This window comes from Haliotis rufescens, unplaced genomic scaffold (assembly GCF_023055435.1).
Source record: "Haliotis rufescens isolate VD_foot unplaced genomic scaffold, xgHalRufe1.0.p SCAF_4, whole genome shotgun sequence".
Classification (NCBI taxonomy): domain Eukaryota; kingdom Metazoa; phylum Mollusca; class Gastropoda; order Lepetellida; family Haliotidae; genus Haliotis; species Haliotis rufescens.
Genome location: NW_025964112.1, coordinates 2,604,769 through 2,632,734, shown reverse-complemented (window position 1 = coordinate 2,632,734; position 27,966 = coordinate 2,604,769). Strand labels below are relative to the sequence as shown.

Here is a 27,966-nt window from a genome sequence, read left to right as displayed (position 1 = left end):
ATAGTTTGAGACCATCGTCAACTCAGGTGACATTTGCACCTTTGAGAATGCATCATCACTTTACCCATAAAAGTAGCTTTTCAGTCTAATCACAGTGTCGGTTAGTAGTGGCTAGATTAGGTAGATTTTTGTTAAGTTGATGTATGCTATTTTCATAGCCCTGTGATTCGTATTTATTAGATGAACCCAGAAAAGCATTTCTAGCATTTCCGGCAGTACTTTCGTGCTCCGTCAAACCAAATACTGCAATGAAAACACTAAATTACCATAACTGATAAATACAATGTGCAGAGAAACTTGGAGATGGAGAAAACCAGAAATCTAACTGACGGGGAATATAATGGCGCAATGTGTTCATCTGCGACAAAGAGCTGTTCTTTTATTTGACCTCTTGCTGTCGCAATTAATCTCGTCATGAAACCTTTCATATAATCTGTTTCATAATGAATCATACAAAGATCATTTTGTCTTGTGTGGTCCGAATACATAAAACTTCTATATCTATTTATTTATGTTTAGTATATTGTGGGTTTGTTTCAAGTAATTTGAAACATTGTTATAATAAAATGGATACTCCTGCAGACTACATGAGGTTTGCCATGCGATGCGATGTACTGGAACTCCTAACATTGTGTTTTTATTCTCTATTCGAAATTAGCCTAAAGCGAGTTCTACTATCGCTGCGAGGAGTTTGTAGGGATCACTCCGTTTCAAGAATTATTACTGGCAACAATAATTGCAGTATCTCATGTCTAGGTCATCTCAAGTATAAACGAAAAGTTGCACATTATTTATTAACTTTGTTTTCAAAATATCATGACCAATGTTTCATATTTGAAAATAAACATTTGTTTTATATAAATGATATCCGAATTTAATAATAACTTCTCAATTAGTTCCACAAAATTCGATCACAAGATGTCAACAAAATATTTCAATTTGATGAGACACATTTCCTTAGCATGAATATAGACCCACGTCTTACTTCTATGTGACGCAATGAAACCGTATTTGGGTTATCTCAGTGTGATTTCAAAATGTCCACCGTGTTTTTGCATGTTGGTCAGTGTGGAAATCAGACTGGTCGGTCATTCTGGAAGACGGTGATCAAAGACCAAAGTGCCAATGACAGGTACTGAAATGACATTTTTTAGATAATGGCAATAATGAAGTTAACCAGGCACAGCTCATGCAGTGGATCTCGCTTCAGAGATCTCGCGTGCCTCCTCGATCCTTAGGATTGGTTGTGTTAGGGTTGGGGTTGGTTAAATTACCTCTTTCCTATTATCCTTTGGATCCCCTCTCCGATCAAGCACCTTTTACGGCATTTAGAGTTAGTGGTCTGTTAGGGTAGTTATCAAGGATGGCGATCAGTAAAGTATATATCTGCCCTATATTATGCTATCATAACCCATGGCGATTTCTGATAAGATAAAAGCCCCCTAGCAATTTATGCTCGGGTAATTAACAGGGGACTAAATGGATCATGTGGTCAGGCTGACTGACTTGGTTGATGCATGTGACGATTGTCATTGTATCCCAACTGTGTAGATTGATGCTGGATTGCATCACTGGATTGTCTGGTCCAGACACAAGTATTTAATGGCCACCCCATCAGATAGCGGAACTAGTGCTGAGTGTTGTGTGACAGTTAAACAAGCAATATTGGGCTACATAACGTGTATTATGAATGGTTCCCAACCCAAATGAACGGAAGTGGATCCAAAGGCTACAAGTGTTTATTTATTTATTCTTTGATAGGCATTTAGAAGTTTGAGTTCTAATTAAGGAAAAGATTTATGGATGAACAACTTCTGTATTACAATTAAGAGCAACGTTTAGGTGTGTTGTTGTTGCATTAAGTGTTTAAAAGGTCGCTTTCTGCCTAAGCAATTTCCTCTGACCTGTCCCTATTTGGGACACACCGCCACCGTGGTCTAGTGGTAGAGCGTCCGCCCGGAGATCGGAAAGTCCTGGGTTCGATCCATGGCTGCGTCATACCAAATGACGTTAAAAGATGGTACTTGTTGTTACCCTGTCTGGCGCTCGGCATTAAGGGGCTAAAACAAGGACTGGTCGGCTCGGAGTCGGTATACTGTGTCTAAGTGGGGTATTCATGTTAAACTGCGGCATGGTATCTCAGTGGGCTAGCACTATAAATCGGCATCAGTCCGGACTAGTACAAGCAGCCACACAAACACACACACGTACATGCACATCGCTATATAAGTGCAATAATCTTTGACGTGACGTTAAACCCAATTTCACCTCACCTCACCTCTTTGGGACTCATGTGTGTGAGTAGGGTACAAATATCTATTGTGAGTTTGGTATTCACATAATTTCTGTTTTTGTTTTTTAGGTGTACTTACTTATATTGGAGATTTAACGTGCGCTTTCCGACTGCAAGCGTATGTCGCACACGGAAAGTGCTTGATTGCTTGATAACGGTGTTAGAACCTACACCATGTACACCGAAACGTCTCTCTTAATTGTAATTAAGAAGTTGTTCATCCATAAATCTTATCCTTACTTAGTCTTTATTAATGTTACGTTTGTGATTTGAAAAATGTATTGCCTTGATCTGCAGTCACACCTTCGTGGACCACAATGGCATCCAGCGCTCTGTCCACGTCGATAGTGAACCCAAGGTCATATGGAGTCTGACAAGGTCAATGAATGTGAGGTGAGAGCAGACAAAAAAATACCTATTGTAACAACAGGGGTTTAGCTAGACCTGCTCAGAGGCCGTATTTGGCCCCTAGTCTGCAGCAAAGATCAGTAAGAATTCCTAAATTGGAATTAAAATGTTCCCAAGTTCATGATGATATAGTCATATCTTATGTGATGGCTTGTTCAGGTTCACTTGTGCTTCACTGATATCACTGCCTATGAAGTGGCACAAGCTTTATTGCTTAGTTTTACATTATTGAATGTAATGTTAATATACAGTGTTAAGTAATGTTAATATACAGTGTTAAGCAATGTTGATATATAGTGTTAAGTAGTGGTGTAACGATACGGCAATACAGTATTGTATCCCGATGCACAGCCCACGATACGATGCATTGATTTGGAAAGCAGCGATCTGCTCTCAAACCAAAGCATGTGAACAGATTGATATTCTTAAAGAAAAACTTGAAGTTAAACAGAACTGAACTTACTGAAGTAAACAAGTTGAAACTTGATAAATAGTATTTAATGTTTATGTTTATATTTTTTGCATAAAGTTATGAGTAACTTTTTCTTTCAGCCAGTTTGTATTTTCAGTAAAACATACTGTATTGCTGACAATTTGCTATAACAGTAATTAAACACCTTATATCTTCTTCAACTGTACTTGTCACATCTTTTAGAGAGCAGAAAGACATCAACTTGGCTTAGCTTGTACCAGTAAACACTGTATCGTGATACGTATCGTATCGCGACCCCTGAATCGCGATACGTATCGTATCCCGTATCGTTACACCTCTAGTGTTAAGTAATGGTAATATACAGTGTTAAGTAATGTTAATATAAAGTGTTAAGCAATGTTAATATACAGTGTTAAGTAATGTTAATATACAGTGTTAAGTAATGTAAATATACAGTGTTAAGTAATGTTAATATACAGTGTTAAGTAATGTTAATATACAGTGTTAAGTAATGTTAATATACAGTGTTAAGTAATATTAATATACAGTGTTAAGCAATGTTAATATACAGTGTTAAGTAATGTAAATATACAGTGTTAAGCAATGTTAATATACAGTGTTAACATGGTTAAGCAATGTTAATATACAGTGTTAAGTAATGTTAATGTACAGTGTTAAGTAATGTTAATATACAGTGTTAAGTAATGTTAATATACAGTGTTAAGTAATGTTAATATACAGTGTTAAGTAATGTTAATATACAGTGTTAAATAATGTTAATATACAGTGTTAAGCAATGTTAATATACAGTGTTAAGCAATGTTAATATACAGTGTTAAATAATGTTAATGTACAGTGTTAAGCAATGTTAATATACAGTGTTAAGCAATGTTAATATACAGTGTTAAATAATGTTCATGTACAGTGTTAAGTAATGTTAATGTACAGTGTTAAATAATGTTAATATACAGTGTTAAGTAATGTTAATGTACAGTGTTAAATAATGTTAATATACAGTGTTAAAGGGGCACTGATCTAACGCAATTCCCCGGGACTGGTTGTTGCCTTTGTTATTGTTTTTTCCCAGTGAGTACCCGGATGTATAGCAGAAATCTAGACTAGTTCGCGACCTCTGCTGCGCCATTCGTAAGCGCATTAGTCACTTTTATGGGTAGTAATAAGGGCGTAGGTCACATTGATCAACAAAATGAAATGCTTTTTTCAAGATAATAAGAAAAAGTAGGTATGTTTGTGGGTAGCATCGGTAATGGTGACGAAGTTTTGATAAGTCACTTGCTTGGTAATTTGGCGATTTTCGTTAACACTATTTTGACTTGCAACACAAAGTAAATATTTCACCTGAGCATTGCTTTTTTTATAGTGTGTATATTTTTTTACTGTCAAAACGTGCAACATCTTCAAATTTATTAAACGCCTAAATATTCAGTTATTTTACAAAGTGACTGAAAAACATTTCCATCTGTATTATTATGATAACGAATTCCAAACATTTTGATGTTTAATGTCATCACCAAGAGATTGAAAATGTTACGTTGAAAAGTACATTTCATTGTTGTATGGCTTCTAATCCTACATAATAATCTGTTGTTTTTAGGCCCTTTTGGTCGTCTTAATCAATTTTAGTCAATCTGGGCAGATTTTTCTGTCAAAATGACTGAAATATTTACACATTTTATATATTGCCTGAGAGAATCACATTTTACAAATTGACGGTAACATATACATGCTTACAAAGGAAAAGACTTGTGACAACAACGTCTATCGCGCATTGATCATGAAGAATTTCCCAACCAAGACGTAGAGGAACAAGAACGAATCGGTTCAATGCTACAGCAAATGAAGGAAAACAAAATGCAAATACCATAATTTATGTGTATAAATTTTAGGCAGCTTCCTTGTTCGAGGAATGTATCCGTGAATATCCACACAAAGGAACAATATCCCACTCGTCTGCAGCTGTACAAAAAACTTATTCTATGTCACGTGTCTCTGTAACAATCAAATATTTTAAAAGATATATATCGTTTCGGGATATTATAACCCGTGTTTGTTTCTCAACTGATCACTTAGATTGTTTCAGGTGTTTCACATAGGTGTCAAGTCTCAAGGGTCGGCTGAGAAAGCCCACGTGACAACTATTTTCATAACATCCACGGTTCCTAAAAAATCCATTGAGTGATAGATAACAATGACCACTCAATCGACGTATTATCAGTTAACCCTTTGAACAAAGTATGTTGTTTTTACATCGGCACTTCACGCCATGATATGAGGGTATTCCCTTTGTTTTAGTAAACCTAGACATGTAAACACTCACTTTTGACATCTCCACTGTGCAAGATAATAGTGATTAATCAATCAACGTATTTTCTGTTAATCCTTTGATGACCAGGAACGATCCGTTGATTTACAAAAAAAGTAAATCAACTGATCATTATCCTTGCTTGGCTGCCACGTGCATATTACATAACACACATTTCATCTCACTTCAAACCTGGATTTAGATTGAATAATTACCCCAGACACAATAAATGCCAAATGGGAACCTTTGTCAGGTTTTCTGAGTGGTGCTACCACTAATTATACCTGTAATAAATAATGTTAATATACAGTGTTAAGTAATGTTAATGTACAGTGTTAAGCAATGTTAATATACAGTGTTAAATAATGTTAATGTACAGTGTTAAGCAATGTTAATATACAGTGTTAAGCAATGTTAATATACAGTGTTAAATAATGTTAATGTACAGTGTTAAGTAATGTTAATGTACAGTGTTAAGCAATGTTAATATACAGTGTTAAGCAATGTTAATATACAGTGTTAAATAATGTTAATGTACAGTGTTAAGTAATTTTAATATACAGTGTTAAGTAATGTTAATATACAGTGTTAAGTAATGTTAATATACAGTGTTAAGTAATGTTAATATACAGTGTTAAGCAATGTTAATATACAGTGTTAAGCAATGTTAATATACAGTGTTAAGTAATGTTAATATACAGTGTTAAGTAATTTTAATATACAGTGTTAAGTAATGTTAATATACAGTGTTAAGTAATGTTAATATACAGTGTTAAGTAATGTTAATATACAGTGATAAGTAATGTTAATATACAGTGTTAAGTAATGTTAATATACAGTGTTAAGCAATGTTAAGAGGCCCCTGAATTTGAGAACATAGGAACTTCTAAAATATTCCAATTTTAATAAAATTACAATTTTTTCCCATTTCATTCACAGAACCAACATTAAAAGCAGAAATAATGACTATAGAATAAGGCTTAAAAATACTGTGACTCCATGTTTGTTGTCTGCTGGCCCTGCTGGAGTTGGAGGAAGGTACACTGGGGTAAGGGAGGCTACTCTTGGTTAAAACTGGGTTACATTTGCTTGCAAGGCTCTTAGTTTGGGATCCAAGATGATCTCTGAAGAAGCTGCTTGTGTCTTATCAGACCCCAAGGTCATGGAGTATTGCTCTTGCTAACAACAAGGTGATAGTAACTGGCACTAGTCCTGTAGTCCTTGCCAAACTGCGCAATAGTTAAGGTATCATAAGGACTAGTAGAAACTTGCCATTTGTAAGGGTTTTCCTCTATGTTCTCATTATAAGGACTAGTGGACTAAACATGTAAGTTTCTAACACTGCAACATTAGCAGGCCTCAGATTTGCGACTAAGACGGTCGCCAATGCGACCTATATTTCAATTTGACCACTGTCTAAAATTCAGAGGTAGCCAAATGACTACCTTGAAAAATATCTTCTGGTGACTAAATTCTATTGCTACACATATGTAGACACCAAAATAAACATGTCTGCTACTAATTGTACTCACAAATAATTCCTCCTAAAGTCAACAATGAACTGAAATACATAAATATTAATGTAATTAGTATTTTATTTTATTTGATAGTTTATTGGATAAGCAAGGAAATACGTTTATAATCTACTAACATAAATTGCATCATCGTTCGAGTCACAAATAACAAAACTCAAAAACAGTTTCAACTAATATACAATTCCAAGACTAATACTATGACTTATACACATAATAGTTATTTGATAAAAGATAATTTCAAATGCTTTTGGCTACCTACAATATTGACTTGACTTCTTGATTCTACCACTGTCTACCTGGAAAAACATACTTGTAGTCATATGGCTACTTGGTAAAAATTTAAACGTTGAGGCCTGATCAGGTTTACCTACCTATGGTTCTGTTGTTAACTGACTGTTTTGATGTCCTGAAACATTGCTCCCTGCAGCATTAAACAACATTCACTCACTCCCTGTAAACTTGCAGTTACCATGGTTACTGATAGAGCACTGACTGTGTATAGCTTTGTCTTCTACACCAGAAAACAACATTTATGTTATTGTAACATCTAAGGCATGTTTGCAGAAATTGTGAAAAATATTCTTTTGAAGAAAAATAATTATTTCCTAATTGATGGGTAATTTGTGAAGAGATGGTGTTGGGATATGGCATCCATAAGTGATAACCTACTAGTGTTCCAACATTCCGATTGGTCAGGTCTTAATGGATGAGTACTTGGTAAAACGTGGATGTTTTTCCGGCGTATTTATCTTCATAAGGAACCGCCTCCGTGGTCTAGTGGTTGAGCCTCTGCCCAGAGAGCAGAAGGTCCAGGGTTTGATCACCACCCACGTCATACCAAAAGGGGCATTAAGGGGCTAAAACAAGGACTGGTTTGGGTAGGATGGAAGGAAGGCTTGGGTATTCATGTTAAACTGCAGCATGGTATCTCATGGTATTACAATTAAGAGCAACGTTTAGGTGTGTTGTTGTTGCATTAAGTGTTTAAAAGGTCGCTTTCTGCCTGACCTGTCCCTCTTTGGGACACACCGCCTCCGTGGTCTAGTGGTAGAGCGTCCGCCCGGAGAGCGGAAGGTCCGTTGTTCGATCCATGGCTGCGTCATAACAAAAGACGTTAAAAGATGGTACTTGTTGTTACCCTGTCTGGCGCTCGGCATTAAGGGGCTAAAACAAAGACTGGTCGGCTCGGAGTCAGTATACTGTGTCTGAGTGGGGTATTCATGTTAAACTGCGGCATGGTATCTCAGTGGGCTAGCACTATAAATCGGCATCAGTCCGGACAAGTACAAGCAGCCACAAACACACACGTGCATGCACGTCGCTATATGAGTGCAAAAAATTTTGATGCCACGTTAAACCCCATTTCACCTCAGCTCTTCATAAGGATTATAGTAGTTAGTTTGTACCTGCAATTACCATGTCAGTGTTACCACAAGCAGTTGTGAGGAAATCAATGCTGCACTTGCCAAACTCGTTACGTGAGATTGCTTGACAAAAAACAATCAGCTGCAGTTCTCCACTGACAACCTTAACATTTAACAGACGGTAACCATGGTATCAAGTAAAAAATAGCATGAATATGGCTTTACGTATGGTAGGAATTCATGGCAGGCCGCACTAGCTACTCAACGTATGATTTTCATTTTTCATCAGTGGACAAATTTTGTGATAAAACGTCATTCATTTAGAGTGAGTGAGTATGGTTTTACGCCGCTTTTAGCAATATTCCAGCAATATCGCGGCGGGGGACACCAGAAATGGGCTTCACACATTGTACCCATGTCGGGAATCGAACCCGGGTCTTCGGCGTGACGAGCGAACGCTTTAACCACTAGGCTACCCGACCGCCCCTCATTCATTTAGAACAAGTGAATATATTCTGTTTACTCGCCCAGGGACAAGTTCACAATTTGCATATTTCCACATCCCTGTCTCAGAAATATGAAGGTGTACATTTCATTTTTAAAATAATTTTATGGGGGTTTCAACTATCAAATAGTCCTCTCCATAGAAACAACACCAGGACAGAGACGGGATCCCATAACCCATCTCCAGTCTGTCTGGTCATGTTCTAAATAAAATATATTAAATCAAGATTTCTTTGGGTTCAGTTTGATCTTGTGACTAGTATTTTAGACCCTCTGTATTTCTATACTGCAATGTGTACAATTTTTAGCGATCAGCTATCAGCCAGTCTGACTGTCTGTCTGTCCGTCCGTCCGTCTGTCTGTCCGTCCATAAATATTTCCTTTTCCGGGGCAGTACTCAAACAATTCAGTGTATTTGATTGAAACTTGGCATATCTATCAGTGACATACTGAAGTTGTGCCTTTTGCTATTTAGGAATTTTAGAAATATATATTTTTTTACGTTTCCATGGTAACAAGTTGGACTTAGGTTCTATAAGGGTGGTGTTCGTTTCCGGAGCGTTACTCAAAAACCGTTAAATACTTTCTTACAAAACTTTGCATGTATACCAGGCACATACTGAACTGGTGCCTTTTGCTGTTTAGGAATTTTTTATTTTTTTATTTTTTACGTTTCCATGGCACCCAGTTGGACTTAGGTTCAATAGGGTACGGTTCGTTTCTGGAGCATAACTCAAAACCCATTCAAAACTTTCTAACAAAACTTTGCATGTCTATCAGACTCATGCTGAACTGGTGCCTTTTGCTATTTAGGAATTTTAAGAATTTTTATTTTTTACGTTTACATGGCAACAAGTTGGACTTAGGTTCTATAAGGGTGGTGTTCGTTTCCGGAGCGTAACTCAAAAACTGATAAATACTTTCTTACAAAACTTTGCATGTCTACCAGGCACATACTGGACTGGTGCCTTTTGCTATTGAGGAATTTTATACATTTTTATTTTTTACGTTTCCATGGCAACAAGTTGGATTTAAGTTTAGGCGGGGGATGACTTCGTCGACTATACGCTTGTTTAGTTATTGTTTCTTGTAATTTGTCATTTGTTTGCATAAAAAAAACCCACAGAAACACAAATGTTTTACTTTCTATTTCATATGGATGCGACCATGGTGGATCTTTTGTTGGTAAACAATGTATGCTTCTGAAAGAACATTCAACTCTTGACTCATTACATACAGAACGGCACATTTACTTCTGGTTACTTTACAGACAGCTGCCAGGGGGAAATGTCATCTTTCTGATGACTCTTGTTATCAGGTCCAATAATCCATGATGTGACAACACAGGGTCCTTTCATTTTTCAAATCAGAACGTCTTACCATGTTGACCTTTTGGGGACACATAAGTGACCACAATTCCCTTAAAGACAGATCTTATTTTCCTAACCCCGATATCTCTGATAAATACAAGAGGGTAGTGGTGGTCGGGTGAGAGTGGTCCCACCATTTAAAAAATGCTGGATCCACCCATGCTGTATGCGAATGTCCGACAAGCCATGCATGAGTTTGAGAGTAACCGTGGTAACCATGACGTTGTTTTGTAGAGAGAAGAATGTGTGTGCAGGAAAGCGAGGAAGAGGATCGAACTGGGCCCTTGGTAAGGAGCAGTTCAAAAGTTACTTGCCAAATAAATATCTAAGGGAGCGGATGTCATGGCCTGCTTGTGTTGTGGCCAGCAGTGTCAGTGGCAGCAACAGTAACTAACAGGCGATTTTACGAAACGTCTCTGCACTCAGATGTTCAGAATTTGTCACTGTCGAATGTCTTGAATGAGGCAGGTGGTCCATTCTTGAATCCAGGAAACTGTTTGAAGCAGGCAATAAGTCCATGTTATCCAGTAGGTATTCCGTCTGCACAGAGCGAGTAGATTAAATGGAAGTCAGGTCGCAGAAGGCTTCAAATCAACCTCTCCTAGCTCTTATATGAGTGCAGCCAGACTTCTAGAGACTTACCTCATGAAGCAGGTAATACATCCCAGTATCAAAAATAACTCAAGGTCGTAACTCCAGTTTGCAAAGGTAGATAACTGAGGTTGTTGCAGACCACTATTAAAGCTTGAGATTTTACAAACGCCCCAATCTGCTGCCATTAACAATCATCGGGAATAAACGTTTAATACATCAACTGCCACACAGCACAATGGTATTTCGTCTTTTCCTTAGGATACCATGGTGTTCAGTCTACAGGTGACGACCATCTGACAGATGATGCTATGGAGTGTCTGAGGAAAGAAGTGGAAAGGTACGGAGTCAGCTCATTGAAACGTTGGCACTGGGTGATCAGATATCTATCATGTTACTGTTAGACGGAGTGAGTGAGTGAGTATGGTTTTCGCCGCTTTTAGCAATATTCCAGCAATATCATGGCTGGGGACACCAGAAATGGGCTTCACGCATTGTACCCATGTCGGGAATCGAACCCAGGTCTTCGACGTGATGAGCGAACGCATTAACCACAAGGCTACCCGACCGCCCCTGTCAGACGGATGTTGATATAGCACATGTACTCATGGCGCCTGTATTATTATAGAAACCATGCTGACACCAAGGTCAATACATCAGAGTCCTGTAGATGTTCCTCCATCACCCCTTAATACATCGGCTGCTTTGCAGAGTGGTGTATTCTAACCTGCGAATCAAGTCTGCTCTCGGGGAGAGGATGGCAGTGTGTGCACTGACCACTGAGTGATCGTGTTACATCATCGTCAAGGGCAGTGTTTCTCCCATGGTTCTTGGCCTCCACTGGCTCTACCCGTTGCTTCAATGTCAGGCAGTTGTAGGATGCACTGAGTTGAGGTGATTTGCCTTCTGTGAGTTGTGACCTTCTGCAGCCTCGTTTCATTAGCTGACTGGGGTGGTGGGGTAGCCGAGTGGTTAAGGTGCTCGCTCATCAAGCCGTGGACTGGGTTCAGTTCCCCACGTGGGTACAATATGTGACTTCTGGTGTCCCCAGCTGCGATATTGCTGGAATGTTCCTAAAAGTGGTGTTAGACTTTACTTACACACTGCCTCTGTAGCTGACTAAAAATGTGTGCGCACAAAGCAGAGTACCTGTGAAGTTTTCACCGCTCCCTATTGCCTCTGTACTCCCGTGTATGTCATCCCATTGATTGCAGGATTTGCATGCCAACTCGACCTAAACAGATATTTTCCCACTCTTTTCACATTTTTAGTCAAGATGCTCAAGTGATTTGATATATGGCTCATCTTCCTGAGGCAAGAGAGTTTGAACTGAGTCCAATTTCCACCCTTGCCGAACTAGGCTGGAATTCCTGGGCTCAATCGTAGCACCACCAATGGTTATTATGAGTTATGTCCCTTCTGGGCCTTTCCTATGGACCAATTCGATTCAATCACTTGCATTTGTTTCAAACAAAATGGCGGTGCCCAGTCAAGATGATCTGATCGATAATCAAGATCTATATTGTGATAAAACGGGTCTTACATCGCGAAGGTTTGGAAAATATCTGTTGACAAGGAGTTGGCGGTGTGCATGTTTTGCAAATCCTGCAAATCTACCAAAATCTGCACGACAGTTTACGAACCAGATTTCGATTTCGTTGTGCGATTTTGATTGGACTATGCATGGACTCGTTAGTCCAGCCAAAATGTAACTCCATAATACCAGCCTAGTTCGGCAAGGGTGGAAACTGGACTTTTAAAGTCAGTTAACTCTCTTGCCTTGGGAAGATGTATATCGCTGTGTATAAGGCAAGCTTTTCGTACATACGATCGAGCCATCAATTCCAGCTAAATTTGGCAAGGGTGGAAACTAGACTTGTATAGTCAGTTAACTCCCTTGCCTCAGACAGTTGTATTGAACATGACTCTTTCCTCCTCAGGTGCGACCACTACATGGGGGTGGTGCTGATGCACAGTCTGAGTGGGGGCACAGGGTCAGGTAGGTGACATCGGCATGTGTGATGGGGGTGGTGCACAGTCTGAGTGGGGGCACAGGGTCAGGTAGGTGACATCGGCATGTGTGATGGGGGTGGTGCACAGTCTGAGTGGGGGCACAGGGTCAGGTAGGTGACATCGGCATGTGTGATGGGGGTAGTGCACAGTCTGAGTGGGGGCACAGGGTCAGGTAGGTGACATCGGCATGTGTGATGGGGGTGGTGCACAGTCTGAGTCGGGGCACAGGGTCAGGTAGGTGACATCGGCATGTGTGATGGGGGTGGTACACAGTCTGAGTGGGGGCACAGGGTCAGGTAGGTGACATCGGCATGTGTGATGGGGGTGGTGCACAGTCTGAGTGAGGGGTCAGGTAGGTGACATCGGCATGTGTGATGGGGGTGGTGCACAGTCTGAGTCGGGGCACAGGGTCAGGTAGGTGACATCGGCATGTGTGATGGGGGTGGTGCACAGTCTGAGTGGGGGCACAGGGTCAGGTAGGTGACGTCGGCATGTGTGATGGGGGTGGTACACATTCTGAGGTGGGCACAGGGTCAGGTAGGTGACATCGGCATGTGTGATGGGGGTGGTACACAGTCTGAGTCAGGGCACAGGGTCAGGTAGGTGACATCCGCATGTGTGATGGGGGTGATGCACAGTCTGAATGGGGGCACAGGGTCAGGTAGGTGACATCGGCATGTGTGATGGGGGTGGTGCACAGTCTGAGTCGGGGCACAGGGTCAGGTTGGTGACATCGGCATGTGTGATGGGGGTGGTGCACAGTCTGAGTGGGGGCACAGGGTCAGGTAGGTGACATCGGCATGTGTGATGGGGGTGGTGCACAGTCTGAGTGGGGGCACAGGGTCAGGTAGGTGACATCGGCATGTGTGATGGGGGTGGTGCACAGTCTGAGTGGGGGCACAGGGTCAGGTAGGTGACATCGGCATGTGTGATGGGGGTGGTGCACAGTCTGAGTGGGGGCACAGGGTCAGGTAGGTGACATCGGCATGTGTGATGGGGGTGGTACACAGTCTGAGTTGGGGCACAGGGTCAGGTAGGTGACATCGGCATGTGTGATGGGGGTGGTGCACAGTCTGAGTGGGGGCACAGGGTCAGGTAGGTGACATCGGCATGTGTGATGGGGGTGGTGCACAGTCTGAGTGGGGGCACAGGGTCAGGTAGGTGACATCGGCGTGTGTGATGGGGGTGGTGCACAGTCTGAGTGGGGGCACAGGGTCAGGTAGGTGACATCGGCATGTGTGATGGGGGTGGTGCACAGTCTGAGTGGGGGGTCAGGTAGGTGACATCGGCATGTGTGATGGGGGTGGTACACAGTCTGAGTGGGGGCACAGGGTCAGGTAGGTGACATCGGCATGTGTGATGGGGGTGGTGCACAGTCTGAGTGGGGGCACAGGGTCAGGTAGGTGACATCGGCATGTGTGATGGGGGTGGTGCACAGTCTGAGTGGGGGGTCAGGTAGGTGACATTGGCATGTGTGATGGGGGTGGTGCACAGTCTGAGTGGGGGGTCAGGTAGGTGACATCGGCATGTGTGATGGGGGTGGTGCACAGTCCGAGTGAGGGGTCAGGAAGGAGACATCGGCATGTGTGATGGGGGTGATGCACAGTCTGAATGGGGGCACAGGGTCAGGTAGGTGACATCGGCATGTGTGATGGGGGTAGTGCACAGTCTGAGTGGGGGCACAGGGTCAGGTAGGTGACATCGGCATGTGTGATGGGGGTGGTGCACAGTCTGAGTGGGGGGTCAGGTAGGTGACATCGGCATGTGTGATGGGGGTAGTGCACAGTCTGAGTGGGGGGTCAGGTAGGTGACATCGGCATGTGTGATGGGGGTGGTGCACAGTCTGAGTGGGGGGTCAGGAAGGAGACATCGGCATGTGTGATGGGGGTGATGCACAGTCTGAATGGGGGCACAGGGTCAGGTAGGTGACATCGGCATGTGTGATGGGGGTGATGCACAGTCTGAGTGGGGGCACAGGGTCAGGTAGGTGACATCGGCATGTGTGATGGGGGTGGTGCACAGTCTGAGTGGGGGCACAGGGTCAGGTAGGTGACATCGGCATGTGTGATGGGGGTGGTACACAGTCTGTGTGGGGGGTCAGGTAGGTGACATCAGTATGTGTGATGGGGGTGGTGCACAGTCTGTGTGGGGGGTCAGGTAGGTGACGTCAGTATGTGTGATGTGGGTTGTGCACAGTCTGAGTGGGGGGTCAGGTAGATGACATCAGTATGTGTGATGTGGGTTGTGCACAGTCTGAGTGGGGGGTCAGGTAGGTGACGTCGGCATATGTAAGTTTTTACAAAGTATTGATTCTTTTTGAATGATGGAGAACAGCATTAAATATACATTGATTTTCAGTTATTGAGAGATCTGCATTGCCATACAAAACTAATTTAAAACAAATCTGATAGCTGCTTGCTACTATAGAAATCTCATTCATCTTTTACTCTGATATATCTCACATGGAAAACTCATGAAAGGTCCTGTGTGTGCACTGTAGCCTGTGGGGGTCAATATGTTGTAGGCCTCGGCTCCCGGCTGTGCGAGCTGATCCGTGAGGAGTACCCGATGAACTATTTGATGTCCTGCGCCATTGCTCCATGTGTCAGTGGAGAGAGTCCACTACAGCACTACAACTCTCTCCTCACTCTCTCCCATCTACACAGGTACACTACAACTCTCTCCTCACTCTCTCCCATCTACACAGGTACACTACAACTCTCTCCTCACTCTCTCCCATCTACACAGGTACACTACAACTCTCTCCTCACTCTCTCCCATCTACACTGGTACACTACAACTCTCTCTCTCTCTCTCTCCCATCTACACTGGTACAACACTACAACTCTCTCCTCACTCTCTCCCATCTACACAGGTACACTACAACTCTCTCTCTCTCTCTCTCCCATCTACACAGGTACAACACTACAACTCTCTCCTCACTCTCTCCCATCTACACAGGTACACTACAACTCTCTCTCTCTCTCTCTCCCATCTACACAGGTACAACACTACAACTCTCTCCTCACTCTCTCCCATCTACACAGGTACACTACAACTCTCTCCTCACTCTCTCCCATCTACACAGGTACACTACAACTCTCTCCTCCCTCTCTCCCATCTACACTGGTACACTACAACTCTCTCCTCACTCTCTCCCATCTACACAGGTACACTACAACTCTCTCCCCACTCTCTCCAACTACACAGATACACTACAACTCTCTCCTCACTCTCTCCCATCTACACAGGTACAACACTACAACTCTCTCCTCACTCTCTCCCATCTACACAGGTACACTACAACTCTCTCCCCACTCTCTCCCATCTACACAGGTACACTACAACTCTCTCCTCACTCTCTCCCATCTACACAGGTACACTACAACTCTCTCCTCACTCTCTCCCATCTACACAGGTACACTACAACTCTCTCCTCACTCTCTCCCAACTACACAGATACACTACAACTCTCTCTCTCTCTCTCTCCCATCTACACAGGTACACTACAACTCTCTCCTCACTCTCTCCCATCTACACAGGTACACTACAACTCTCTCCTCACTCTCTCCCATCTACACTGGTACACTACAACTCTCACCTCACTCTCTCCCATCTACACAGGTACACTACAACTCTCTCCTCACTCTCTCCAACTACACAGATACACTACAACTCTCTCCTCACTCTCTCCAACTACACAGGTACACTACAACTCTCTCCTCACTCTCTCCCATCTACACAGGTACAGCACTACAACTCTCTCCTCACTCTCTCCAACTACACAGATACACTACAACTCTCTCCTCACTCTCTCCAACTACACAGATACACTACAACTCTCTCCTCACTCTCTCCCATCTACACAGGTACACTACAACTCTCTCCTCACTCTCTCCCATCTACACAGGTACACTACAACTCTCTCTCTCTCTCTCTCTCTCTCTCTCTCTCCCATCTACACAGGTACACTACAACTCTCCTCACTCTCTCCCATCTACACAGGTACACTACAACTCTCTCCTCACTCTCTCCCATCTACACAGGTACACTACAACTCTCTCTCTCTCTCTCTCTCTCCCATCTACACAGGTACAACACTACAACCCTCTCCTCACTCTCTCCCATCTACACAGGTACACTACAACTCTCTCCTCACTCTCTCCCATCTACACAGGTACACTACAACTCTCTCCTCACTCTCTCCCATCTACACAGGTACACTACAACTCTCTCTCTCTCTCTCTCCCATCTACACAGGTACAACACTACAACTCTCTCGTCACTCTCTCCCATCTACACAGGTACACTACAACTCTCTCTCTCTCTCTCCCATCTACACAGGTACACTACAACTCTCTCTCTCTCTCTCTCCCATCTACACAGGTACAACACTACAACTCTCTCCCCACTCTCTCCCATCTACACAGGTACACTACAACTCTCTCTCTCTCTCTCTCCCATCTACACAGGTACAACACTACAACTCTCATCACTCTCTCCCATCTACACAGGTACACTACAACTCTCTCTCTCTCTCTCTCCCATCTACACAGGTACACTACAACTCTCCTCACTCTCTCCCATCTACACAGGTACACTACAACTCTCTCCTCACTCTCTCCCATCTACACAGGTACAACACTACAACTCACTCTCTCTCTCTCTCCCATCTACACAGGTACAACACTACAACTCTCTCCTCACTCTCTCCCATCTACACAGGTACACTACAACTCTCTCTCTCTCTCTCTCGTCACTCTCTCCCATCTACACAGGTACACTACAACTCTCTCTCTCTCTCTCTCCCATCTACACAGGTACAACACTACAACTCTCTCGTCACTTTCTCTCATCTACACACTGTCAGGTACAACACTACAACTCTCTCTCTCTCTCTCTCCCATCTACACAGGCACACTACATCTCTCTCTCCCTCCCATCTACACAGGCACACTACAACTCTCTCTCTCTCCCATCTACACAGGCACACTACAACTCTCGGTGTATAATTCCAGGTACACTGATGGTGTGGTTCTAATGCATAATGATGAGATTTTGCGGAAGCTTCAAAAGAGAAATGAGAAAAGTGTCTCATTCAGTGCCATGAATCAGAGCATTGCAAACAGCCTGTGTGGCGTGTTCCTGCCGACAGAGTCGCTTACTCCCAGCAGGTTGTACACAGTTGTCTCCCCTTCATGTCATTAAACTTTTCCATTCATTCATATAATTCAACTTAAAAAAGAATTTTACACCAAACTACTGTCAATATAAATGTCACAATTACTCAACATAATGTTTTTAATCCAAGCTACACTTCAGCATTTTCATTTTGAAAAAAAACCTATGAATGTTTAATTGGACATTTCATTATTAGTGGCTGCAGCACAGGCATGGAACCCTGGGATATGGTGCGGACATTATGCCCAATGCCATCACTCAAGTTTATTCACATTCTACAACACGCAAGAAGGTCAGTGTCTGCACAATTCGATGTAAATACCGGTACTCCATCTTCCTGCTGAGTATTCCAAAGGTTTACTGTTATCCACTAGGTTTCCGAGAGAAAACAGGTCCAAAGTTTCCCCTGATCCTCTAGGTTTCTGAGAGAAAAGAGGTCCAAAGTTTCCCCTGATCCTCTAGGTTTCCGGAAGAAAACAGGTCCAAAGTTTCCCCTGATCCTCCAGGTTTCCGGGAGAAAACAGGTCCAAAGTTTCCCCTGATCCTCCAGGTTTCCGGGAGAAAACAGGTCCAAAGTTTCCCCTGATCCTCTAGGTTTCCGGGAGAAAACAGGTCCTAAGTTTCCCCTGATCCTCCAGGTTTCCGGGAGAAAACAGGTCCAAAGTTTCCCCTGATCCTCCAGGTTTCCGGGAGAAAACAGGTCCTAAGTTTCCCCTGATCCTCCAAGTTTCCGAGAGAAAACAGATCCTAAGTTTCCCCTGATCCTCCAGGTTTCCAAGAGAAAACAGGTCCTAAGTTTCCCATGATCCTCCAGGTTTCCAAGAGAAAACAGGTCCTAAGTTTCCCCTGATCCTCCAAGTTTCCGAGAGAAAACAGGTCCTAAGTTTCCCATGATCCTCCAGGTTTCCAAGAGAAAACAGGTCCTAAGTTTCCCCTGATCCTCTAGGTTTCCAAGAGAACACAGGTCCTAAGTTTCCTCTGATCCTCCAGGTTTCCAAGAGAAAACAGGTCCTAAGTTTCCCCTGATCCTCCAGGTTTCCAAGAGAAAACAGGTCCTAAGTTTCCCATGATCCTCCAGGTTTCCAAGAGAAAACAGGTCCTAAGTTTCCCCTGATCCTCCAGGTTTCCAAGAGAAAACAGGTCCTAAGTTTCCCATGATCCTCCAGGTTTCGAAGAGAAAACAGGTCCTCAGTTTCCCATGATCCTCCAGGTTTCCAAGAGAAAACAGGTCCTAAGTTTCCCCTGATCCTCCAGGTTTCCGAGAGAAAACAGGTCCTAAGTTTCCTCTGATCCTCCAGGTTTCCGAGAGAAAACTGGCACTAAGTTTCCCCTGATCCTCCAGGTTTCCGAGAGAAAACAGGTCCTAAGTTTCCTCTGATCCTCCAGGTTTCTGAGAGAAAACAGGTCCTTAGTTTCCCCTGATCCTCCAGGCTTCCGAGAGAAAACAGGTCCTAAGTTTCCCCTGATCCTCCAGGTTTCCGAGAGAAACCAGGTCCTAAGTTTCCTCTGATCCTCCAGGTTTCCGAGAGAAAACAGGTCCTAAGTTTCCTCTGATCCTCCAGGTTTCTGTAAGGGCCATCTGAAGTGAGGATTGGGTGTTTAGGAAGTGTGACCTGACTGACTGTCATCCTACTGGGATGGCATGGATCATTGCTATAAAGTTACATGCTGTTGACAGTGTTCCTGGCTTGATCTGATTATTTACACCACTGTCATATAGATGGAATAGTGCTGACACCGGCAACACTCACTCATACATGTGATCTGATTATTTACACCACTGTCACATAGATGGAATAGTGCTGACACCAGCAACACTCACCTCACTCATACATGAGATCTGATTATTTACACCACTGTCATATAGATGGAATAGTGCGGACACCAGCAACACTCACTCATACATGTGATCTGATTATTTACACCACTGTCACATAGATGGAATAGTGCTGACACCAGCAACACTCACTCACACATGTGATCTGATTATTTACACCACTGTCACATAGATGGAATTGTGCTGACACCGGCAACACTCACTCATACATGTGATCTGATTATTTACACCACTGTCACATAGATGGAATAGTGCTGACACCGGCAACACTCACTCATACATGTGATCTGATTATTTACACCACTGTCACATAGATGGAATAGTGCTGACACCGGCAACACTCACTCATACATGTGATCTGATTATTTACACCACTGTCATATAGATGGAATAGTGCTGACACAAGCAACACTCACTCATACATGTGATCAGATTATTTACACCACTGTCACATAGATGGAATAGTGCTGACACCAGCAACACTCACTCATACATGTGATCTGATTATTTACACCACTGTCATATAGATGGAATAGTGCTGACACCAGCAACACTCACTCATACATGTGATCTGATTATTTACACCACTGTCACATAGATGGAATAGTGCTGACACCAGCAACACTCACTCATACATGTGATCTGATTATTTACACCACTGTCATATAGATGGAATAGTGCTGACACCGGCAACACTCACTCATACATGTAATCTGATTATTTACACCACTGTCATATAGAAGGAATAGTGCTGACACCAGCAACACTCACTCATACATATGATCTGATTATTTACACCACTGTCATATAGATGGAATAGTGCTGACACCAGCAACACTCACTCATACATGTGATCTGATTATTTACACCACTGTCACATAGATGGAATAGTGCTGACACCAGCAACACTCACTCATACATGTGATCTGATTATTTACACCACTGTCATATAGATGGAATAGTGCTGACACCAGCAACACTCACTCATACATGAGATCTGATTATTTACACCACTGTCATATAGATGGAATAGTGCTGACACCAGCAACACTCACTCATACATGAGATCTGATTATTTACACCACTGTCACATAGATGGAATAGTGCTGACACCAGCAACACTCACTCATACATGTGATCTGATTATTTACACTACTGTCATATAGATGGAATAGTGCTGACACCAGCAACACTCACTCATACATGTGATCTGATTATTTACACCACTGTCATATAGATGGAATAGTGCTGACACCAGCAACACTCACTCATACATTTGTTCTGTACATCATATATACTACTCAAAAGAAGTTAAACAGCACCCACAATTGGAAGGGTTCATGTTGCAATACCCACCATCCATGACAGATTAACTATAGTCATTTGAAAAAAACGGTGATGTCTGACTTCTTTTGAGTAGGATATATTCTTAATTGTGTCCCTGTTCGGATGTACACGTTAAAACCATTCTCTGTTATTAATCAGTGTTCCAAAGTAAGTGTCCAGCCTGGACATGTGTACTTGATCTTGTATGTCCTGTAGTACTTGAGTCTAGGGACCCCCTGAGTCTTGAAGTTTTGACATTAGTGTCAATGTTTTATTCTACCACGACATTGAAGAATGCTTGATTCTGATTGGTTAAAATGAGGTATCCTTTTGCTACAAAAACTTTGCAATTTCTGGTAATTGCTGACTAACTAATAACACTAGCTTAAATAAATAGTAGAAATTAAAACATCTCTCTTTGGACTAAGTTTGGGGGTTATTTGTCAACTTCATTTTCAAAGACTATGTGTTTTGAACACTTATTTTGAACTAGTTAAGACTATGGGTATTTTAATGTTGAACTTGAGTAATATTTGTACATATAAAACTACCTGTGACCCCTTTTTGGAATGTTCTTAGATAGGTGACCTTTGCGTTTGTTTCCAAATTAAAATACGAGGTATCTATTCTACAGTGGGACTACATCAAACTTCAAAACACATCAGTAGGTTTATGTCCTATGTGACTGTTGCCTGTGTTTCCCTGTGAGTGAGCTATGTTGTTCTGTGTGCAGCAAGGTGGGCTGGGACAGACTGGCGACTCAGACCCTCCACTCCCTCCAGCGCTACAACACCCACGGGAAACCTGTATCCTTCACACAACATGGAGCTCCAGGAGGCTCCCTGCCATCCATACACAGGTTACACTTAGTTCTTTCCTCTGTAGGGGGCACGGGTGGCCCAGTTGTCTAAGGCGCCGCGATTCGCTGTGCAGAGTTGCGTCCCTTGGGCACACCAGAAACCTATGATTGTGGGTTCGAATCCCGATTCGCCCCGATTATGTTTCCAGGTTTGTCAGCACCATACCCGTGCTCGTGGGTTTCACCGAAGTGGTAAACATCTGAGACCAGCATCACTTCGGGCTTTCCTCCCACATTAAGCTGATACGCCGTGATATAACTGGAATACTGTTAAAAGCGGCGTTAAACCCAACTCACTCACTCACTCACCGAAGTGGTAAACGTCTGAGACCTGCATCACTTCGGGCTTTCCTCCCACATTAAGCTGACACGCTGCGATATAACTGGAATTCTGTTAAAAGCGGTGTTAAACCCAACTCACTCACTCACTCACTCACTCACTCCTCTGTGGTGGGTAGAAGAATATAAGGATATGAGTATGTCTCAGTATATCAGTTATGCACGGTGGGACAGCTGAATGTTGGAGGACAGACTGAAGTGATGGACATAACAGATGTTTTTGAAGACTGGTGCTGACAGACCAAGGTCGGCACCTGTGAAGATCCTGACTGGAATAGGTCTTCAGCAACCCATGCTTGCTGTAAGAGGTGACTATGCTTGTCGTAAGAGGCGACTAACGGGATCAGGTGGTCAGACTCGCTGACTTGGTTGATGCATGTCATCGTATCCCGATTGTGTGACCACCATCATTGTTCATTATCAGACAACTGTTGAATTGCACTTCATATTAGGTCGCACAAATTAGGATGTTTCTACATTACAGCTGTCATTTTCCTGATTGTGTAAGTTTAAGAGTGTAGCCAATCTTGTGGTGGGTCGAGGTGACAGCTCCCAAAGTTTCCTGGCAGCCATGAAGCGAGGGGTGGAGGACAAGATCAAGTCCTCCTACAGTTGTGTGGCGTGGAACCCCATGCCTGTTGATTACTGGTCAGGTGAGCTTCAAAGGTTGAGATGAGGTCCTATAGCTGTGTTGCCTGGAACCCTGTGTCTGTAGACCTCAGGTCAGGTGAGCTTCAGAGGACGAGATGAGGTCCTATAGCTGTGTGGCCTGGAAACTTGTGTCTGTAGACCTCAGGTCAGGTGAGCTTCAGAGGACGAGATGAGGTCCTATAGCTGTGTGGCCTGGAAACTTGTGTCTGTAGACCTCAGGTCAGGTGAGCTTAAGAGGACGAGATGAGATCCTGGAGCTGTGTGGCCTGGAACCCTGTTTCTGTAGATCTCAGATCAGGTGAGCTTCAGTAGAACTAGGTCCCAGTCCTATGGTGTGGTTTGGAAAAAAAACCATGCCTATAGACTTCCGGTCAGGTGACCATCAGGGGACTTGGTCCATTCCTATGGTGTGGAAGCCCATGCCAGTAGACTTCTGAGCTAATAATGTTATCCAAACTCCATTCTTGTAATCAGGACATCGTGGGGGTTCCAAAACCCCATGCTCCTTGTTTCAGCCCACCAAAATGAGGATTGGTTGGTCACAATGTGTGACCTGGCCGATGGTTCCTCACTGCAACAAGGGGGAACACCCAGTAACACTGTACCACATGCTTGTATCAAGAGTGAGTGAATTCTTTCAGTGACGCTTTGTTACATTAAGGTGTTACTCTGGTGAGGCTAGGATGGCTTTCAACCACTGGCGTGCCTGGTGAACTGCGGCGTAAAATAAAACTCACTCACTCACTCAGTTGTTTACAGGCCACCTGAGATGACTGACATGTTTTAACTGCTGCGTAAAACAAAACTCACTCACTCACTGCAGTGTTCTGAAAATGAAGTTGCAGACTGTTGCAGAAGTTCTGCTTGCTCAGAGTATTTAGTCCTAGGCCAAGAGCAAGAAAAGCCTCTTTCTGTTAAGATCGCAAAAAATCAATAAAAGTGTTATCCAGGAATTTGTATGACACCTCCCACCCTCCAGAAATTCTTCTCAGTATGGAACTAGCCACAGAATGTATCAGGTTACAATTAATACACAACCAAGGTTTTCACCATTTCTTGACCCACACAGCCCCATGGTTCAGACACAGCATCACATGCAGACCATGATGACATAGGTTACTACGTGTCCTGATTCACTAAGTAGTTTAACAGACTACTAAATGAACTAATTACAAATAGGAAAGAAAACATTCTTCAATATATTGAGATACAGCTCATAAAATAAGAAAGTGATATTTGGCTCACATGTGATTTGTTTCTTGTGTAATTGCACTTGATGTCAACAGTCTGTAAATCTCCCGGTCTCCTGTGTGTGTACTCTACTTTACCTTGGTAATATTTAATCATTTTAAAACAATGCACATATTAATCATTTATAGTGCTTAATTACAAACCAACGTTGCCCCCATTCGTCCACATACTGTCATTGTTTGTTGTGCTGTTATTATTTATGTACTTTGTGTATTATTGTCACTGTTTCTGTAGGCAATGAAATATCTGACAAACTTAATGTGTACAACTATGAATAAATATGCCAATTATTTGAACACATATTCAAAACACTTAATGCAGAATAGAATATATACATAATATGGTTGTACTGTTAGTAGACATTTTAACTTTTCATATGGTCATTCACATTGTGCATATATCCTGTAACTGCCATTCTTTCTTCTCCTCGCTTCGTTTCAAAACAGCAAACCCAACCATATAAATATAAACCATGTGGTCTAATGGAGGCTGACAGGCACCTGTGTTCTACAGGAACCAGCCATGCAGTGGGTGATAGGGCAGGGGGTATCATATTTACTTGATGATCTTCCCGAGGCAAGCGTGTCCACTAGCCTATATCAAAGCCTAGTTTCTACGTCTTCCCGAGGCAAGCGCGACCACTAGCCTATATCAAAGCCTAGTTTCTACGTCTTCCCGAGGCAAGCGTGTCCACTGGCCTATATCAAAGCCTAGTTTCTACGTCTTCCAGAGGCAAGCGTGTCCACTGGCCTATATCAAAGCCTAGTTTCTACGTCTTCCCGAGACAAGCGTGTCCACTGGCCTATATCAAAGCCTAGTTTCTACGTCTTCCCGAGACAAGCGTGTCCACTAGCCTATATCAAAGCCTAGTTTCTACGTCTTCCAGAGGCAAGGGTGTCCACTGGCCTATATCAAAGCCTAGTTTCTACGTCTTCCCGAGGCAAGCGTGTCCACTAGCCTATATCAAAGCCTTGTTTCTACGTCTTCCCGAGGCAAGCGTGTCCACTAGCCTATATCAAAGCCTAGTTTCTACGTCTTCCCGAGGCAAGCGTGTCCACTGGCCTATATCAAAGCCTAGTTTCTACGTCTTCCCGAGGCAAGCATGTCCACTAGCCTATATCAAAGCCTAGTTTCTACGTCTTCCCGAGGCAAGCATGTCCACTAGCCTATATCAAAGCCTAGTTTCTACGTCTTTCCGATGCAGGCGTGTACACTAGCCTATATCAAAGCCTAGTTTCTACATCTTCCCGAGGCAAGCGTGACCACTAGCCTATATCAAAGACTATGGATATGTGCGATATTCCAATCATATTTAGCACAGAAAAGTGGGCTTGATTGGCAAACGTGTAAACAAGACTTAAGGCTAGTTCACTCTCTTGCCTCGGGAAGAGTGTGTGATTGTTTCTCCACATTGTGCCAAGGAGTATATTGACAGGGTCAGGGATCACGACATTTACATAATTGTGAGGTCACTCGGTGGTCTCGATTTGATCCATCCACTGTTTGGTACAGCTATTGGTCAAAATGAGTGTTTGGTGTTTGTACGAGAAAAAATAAAAATAGTGTTATGGTCACATAAGAAAGTTGCATTTCTAAGATTCATATCTGAATTTTGTGAATATGATGTTCAGAGAGCCCTGTAATATGTATTTAAAACCATTATTCCGTTATCTTCAAATCTAATTTAATCAGTCCATAGAAAACAATATCTACATGGAATATAACTGGTGATGTTATTTTGCATAATGCTTCTGTCCTAGCGAGAAGAAATGCGCTCGGACCTCGAGACTCCTCCTCAATCACTATCGCTGCCAACTACGGGTCTGTCGTGGATTACCTTGAGACAGTCCTGGAGAGGTCGAAGGTCATGTTTGAGGCGGGAGCCTACCTGCACTGGTACGACCGATATGGCGTCTCCACGGTGAGCTGTTACTTTGACAACTGCTATATTGGAACCTGTGCCTCTATTAGCAGCATTTCTCCAGTAGTCTGCAGCACACAGATCTCCCGGTGTTTGTTCATCCCTATCACCATCTTTCGATCCATCACCTTCTCTTCCTCAAGGCTTGGGTCCACCAATAGGTGCTTGCCTTGTGTGAAGAAATTGAAAGTACAGATTATCAGTGTTCTGGAATGTGTGGAACATCTCGATACAGACTATGTTGCCAGTACCACTGCTTGGAATGGGAGTCTGCCAGTGAAGAGCACGTGATTAAATGTGCTGTCCTGTCGATGGCCTGGATCATTGCTCATGCTGTCACCCACTGGTCTGTGTTTCCAGTATATTTACAGGCCTCTATGATACAGCTGGAATATATTGCAGACCAAGCCAATCCCATACAGATGTCATTTCTAGATAAATAGATGGGATTTGTGAGACAAGTGGGGGATTGTCCCAATACAATTAATTTTTTTTACTTTCAGGACACATTTGAGGCAGCATTTGAAACTTTGTCATCAGTGATAGACGATTACAAAGAAGCTTTGTCCTGACCAACTTGGGCCACTACTGGAGGCCGTACTGGCATAATGGATGACCTGACATGTCTTGCTTTATGATTTGAATTACAATGTGGAGTGGATGGCACAATGGGGAGTAGATGGCACAATGGGGAGTAGATGGCACAATGGGGAGTGGATGGCACAATGGGGAGTGGATGGCACAATGGGGAGTGGATGGGGAGTGGATGGCACAATGGGGAGTGGATGGCACAATGGGGAGTAGATGGCACAATGGGGAGTGGATGGCACAATGGGGAGTAGATGGCACAATGGGGAGTGGATGGCACAATGGGGAGTAGATGGCACAATGGGGAATAGATGGCACAATGGGGAGTGGATGGCACAATGGGGAGTGGATGGCACAATGGGGAGTGGATGGTGCCCAGGAAAGGGGGGGGAGTTCAGCATTGGTATCTGGCAGTGTGCCCTTTGACAAACATTGTGCAGTTCGAGTTAATCTTGAAACCAGATTTGCGAAAGTTTTCCTTAGGCGAGACGTGTGTGCTCTCACATACTTTCATGTCCAGAAGACTGTGGGTGCCTGTATCTGTTTCAATCATACGGGCAGCTCTACTGACAAATGAGAAACAAAGCCTGGTTTGATAGCAGATGAAAATACTTTCTTTTGCCTTTCAGGGTGATATGATGGGGCATCACAGTTGACAAAAGTTACTAAAACTAACAAAATAATCCCCCAAACAGACTCCTGCTAGGACTGCTAGTTGAATTGTTTCTTCATTTGGCCTTCCTGAGCCCCGCTGTCATTGTAGTAAAGTGAGTGACTTGGTGAGGTGAAATGGGATTTGACGTTGTGGTCAAAATAAATTCATCTTATACCAACATGCAATTCATATGTGTGTGTGGTTGTTTATACTAGTGCAAGCTTATGCCAGCGCTAAGGTGCTGAACTACCGAGATATCATGCTGCAGTTTAGAATGGATTCCTCACACAGACACAATTTATTGACTTCGAGCCGGTCTTGTTTTGTCCCCTTAATGCTGGTGGCAGGCAGGGTAACAACAAGTACCATATTTTACCTCTTTGGTAAGATGAGGTCATGCGATCAAGCGACATTTCGCTCTCCAGATGGGAATCTTACTTTGACTGTTTTTACGTCTTGAATTGTATTAAAGCATGTACGTTAACCATCTAAACATGACAACGTGAAAAAAATACAGGTGTATA

The 27,966-nt window shown here is 43.0% G+C and overlaps 1 protein-coding gene across 1 annotated transcript; it reads left to right on the top strand.

Annotated features, from left to right (window-relative positions):
- The first annotated feature begins 876 nt into the window (after window positions 1-876).
- Window positions 877-27,627, top strand: LOC124149889 (tubulin delta chain-like). Its single transcript, XM_048381999.1, has 12 exons — window positions 877-1,132; window positions 2,591-2,686; window positions 10,465-10,517; window positions 11,083-11,161; window positions 12,762-12,820; window positions 15,359-15,500; window positions 17,853-18,008; window positions 18,212-18,307; window positions 21,912-21,984; window positions 22,885-23,029; window positions 26,039-26,199; window positions 26,703-27,627. Exons 1-12 carry the CDS (start codon window positions 1,038-1,040, stop codon window positions 26,769-26,771), a joined length of 1,224 nt encoding a protein of 407 aa, XP_048237956.1. The 5' UTR covers window positions 877-1,037; the 3' UTR covers window positions 26,772-27,627.
- The last annotated feature ends 339 nt before the right edge of the window (window positions 27,628-27,966 follow it).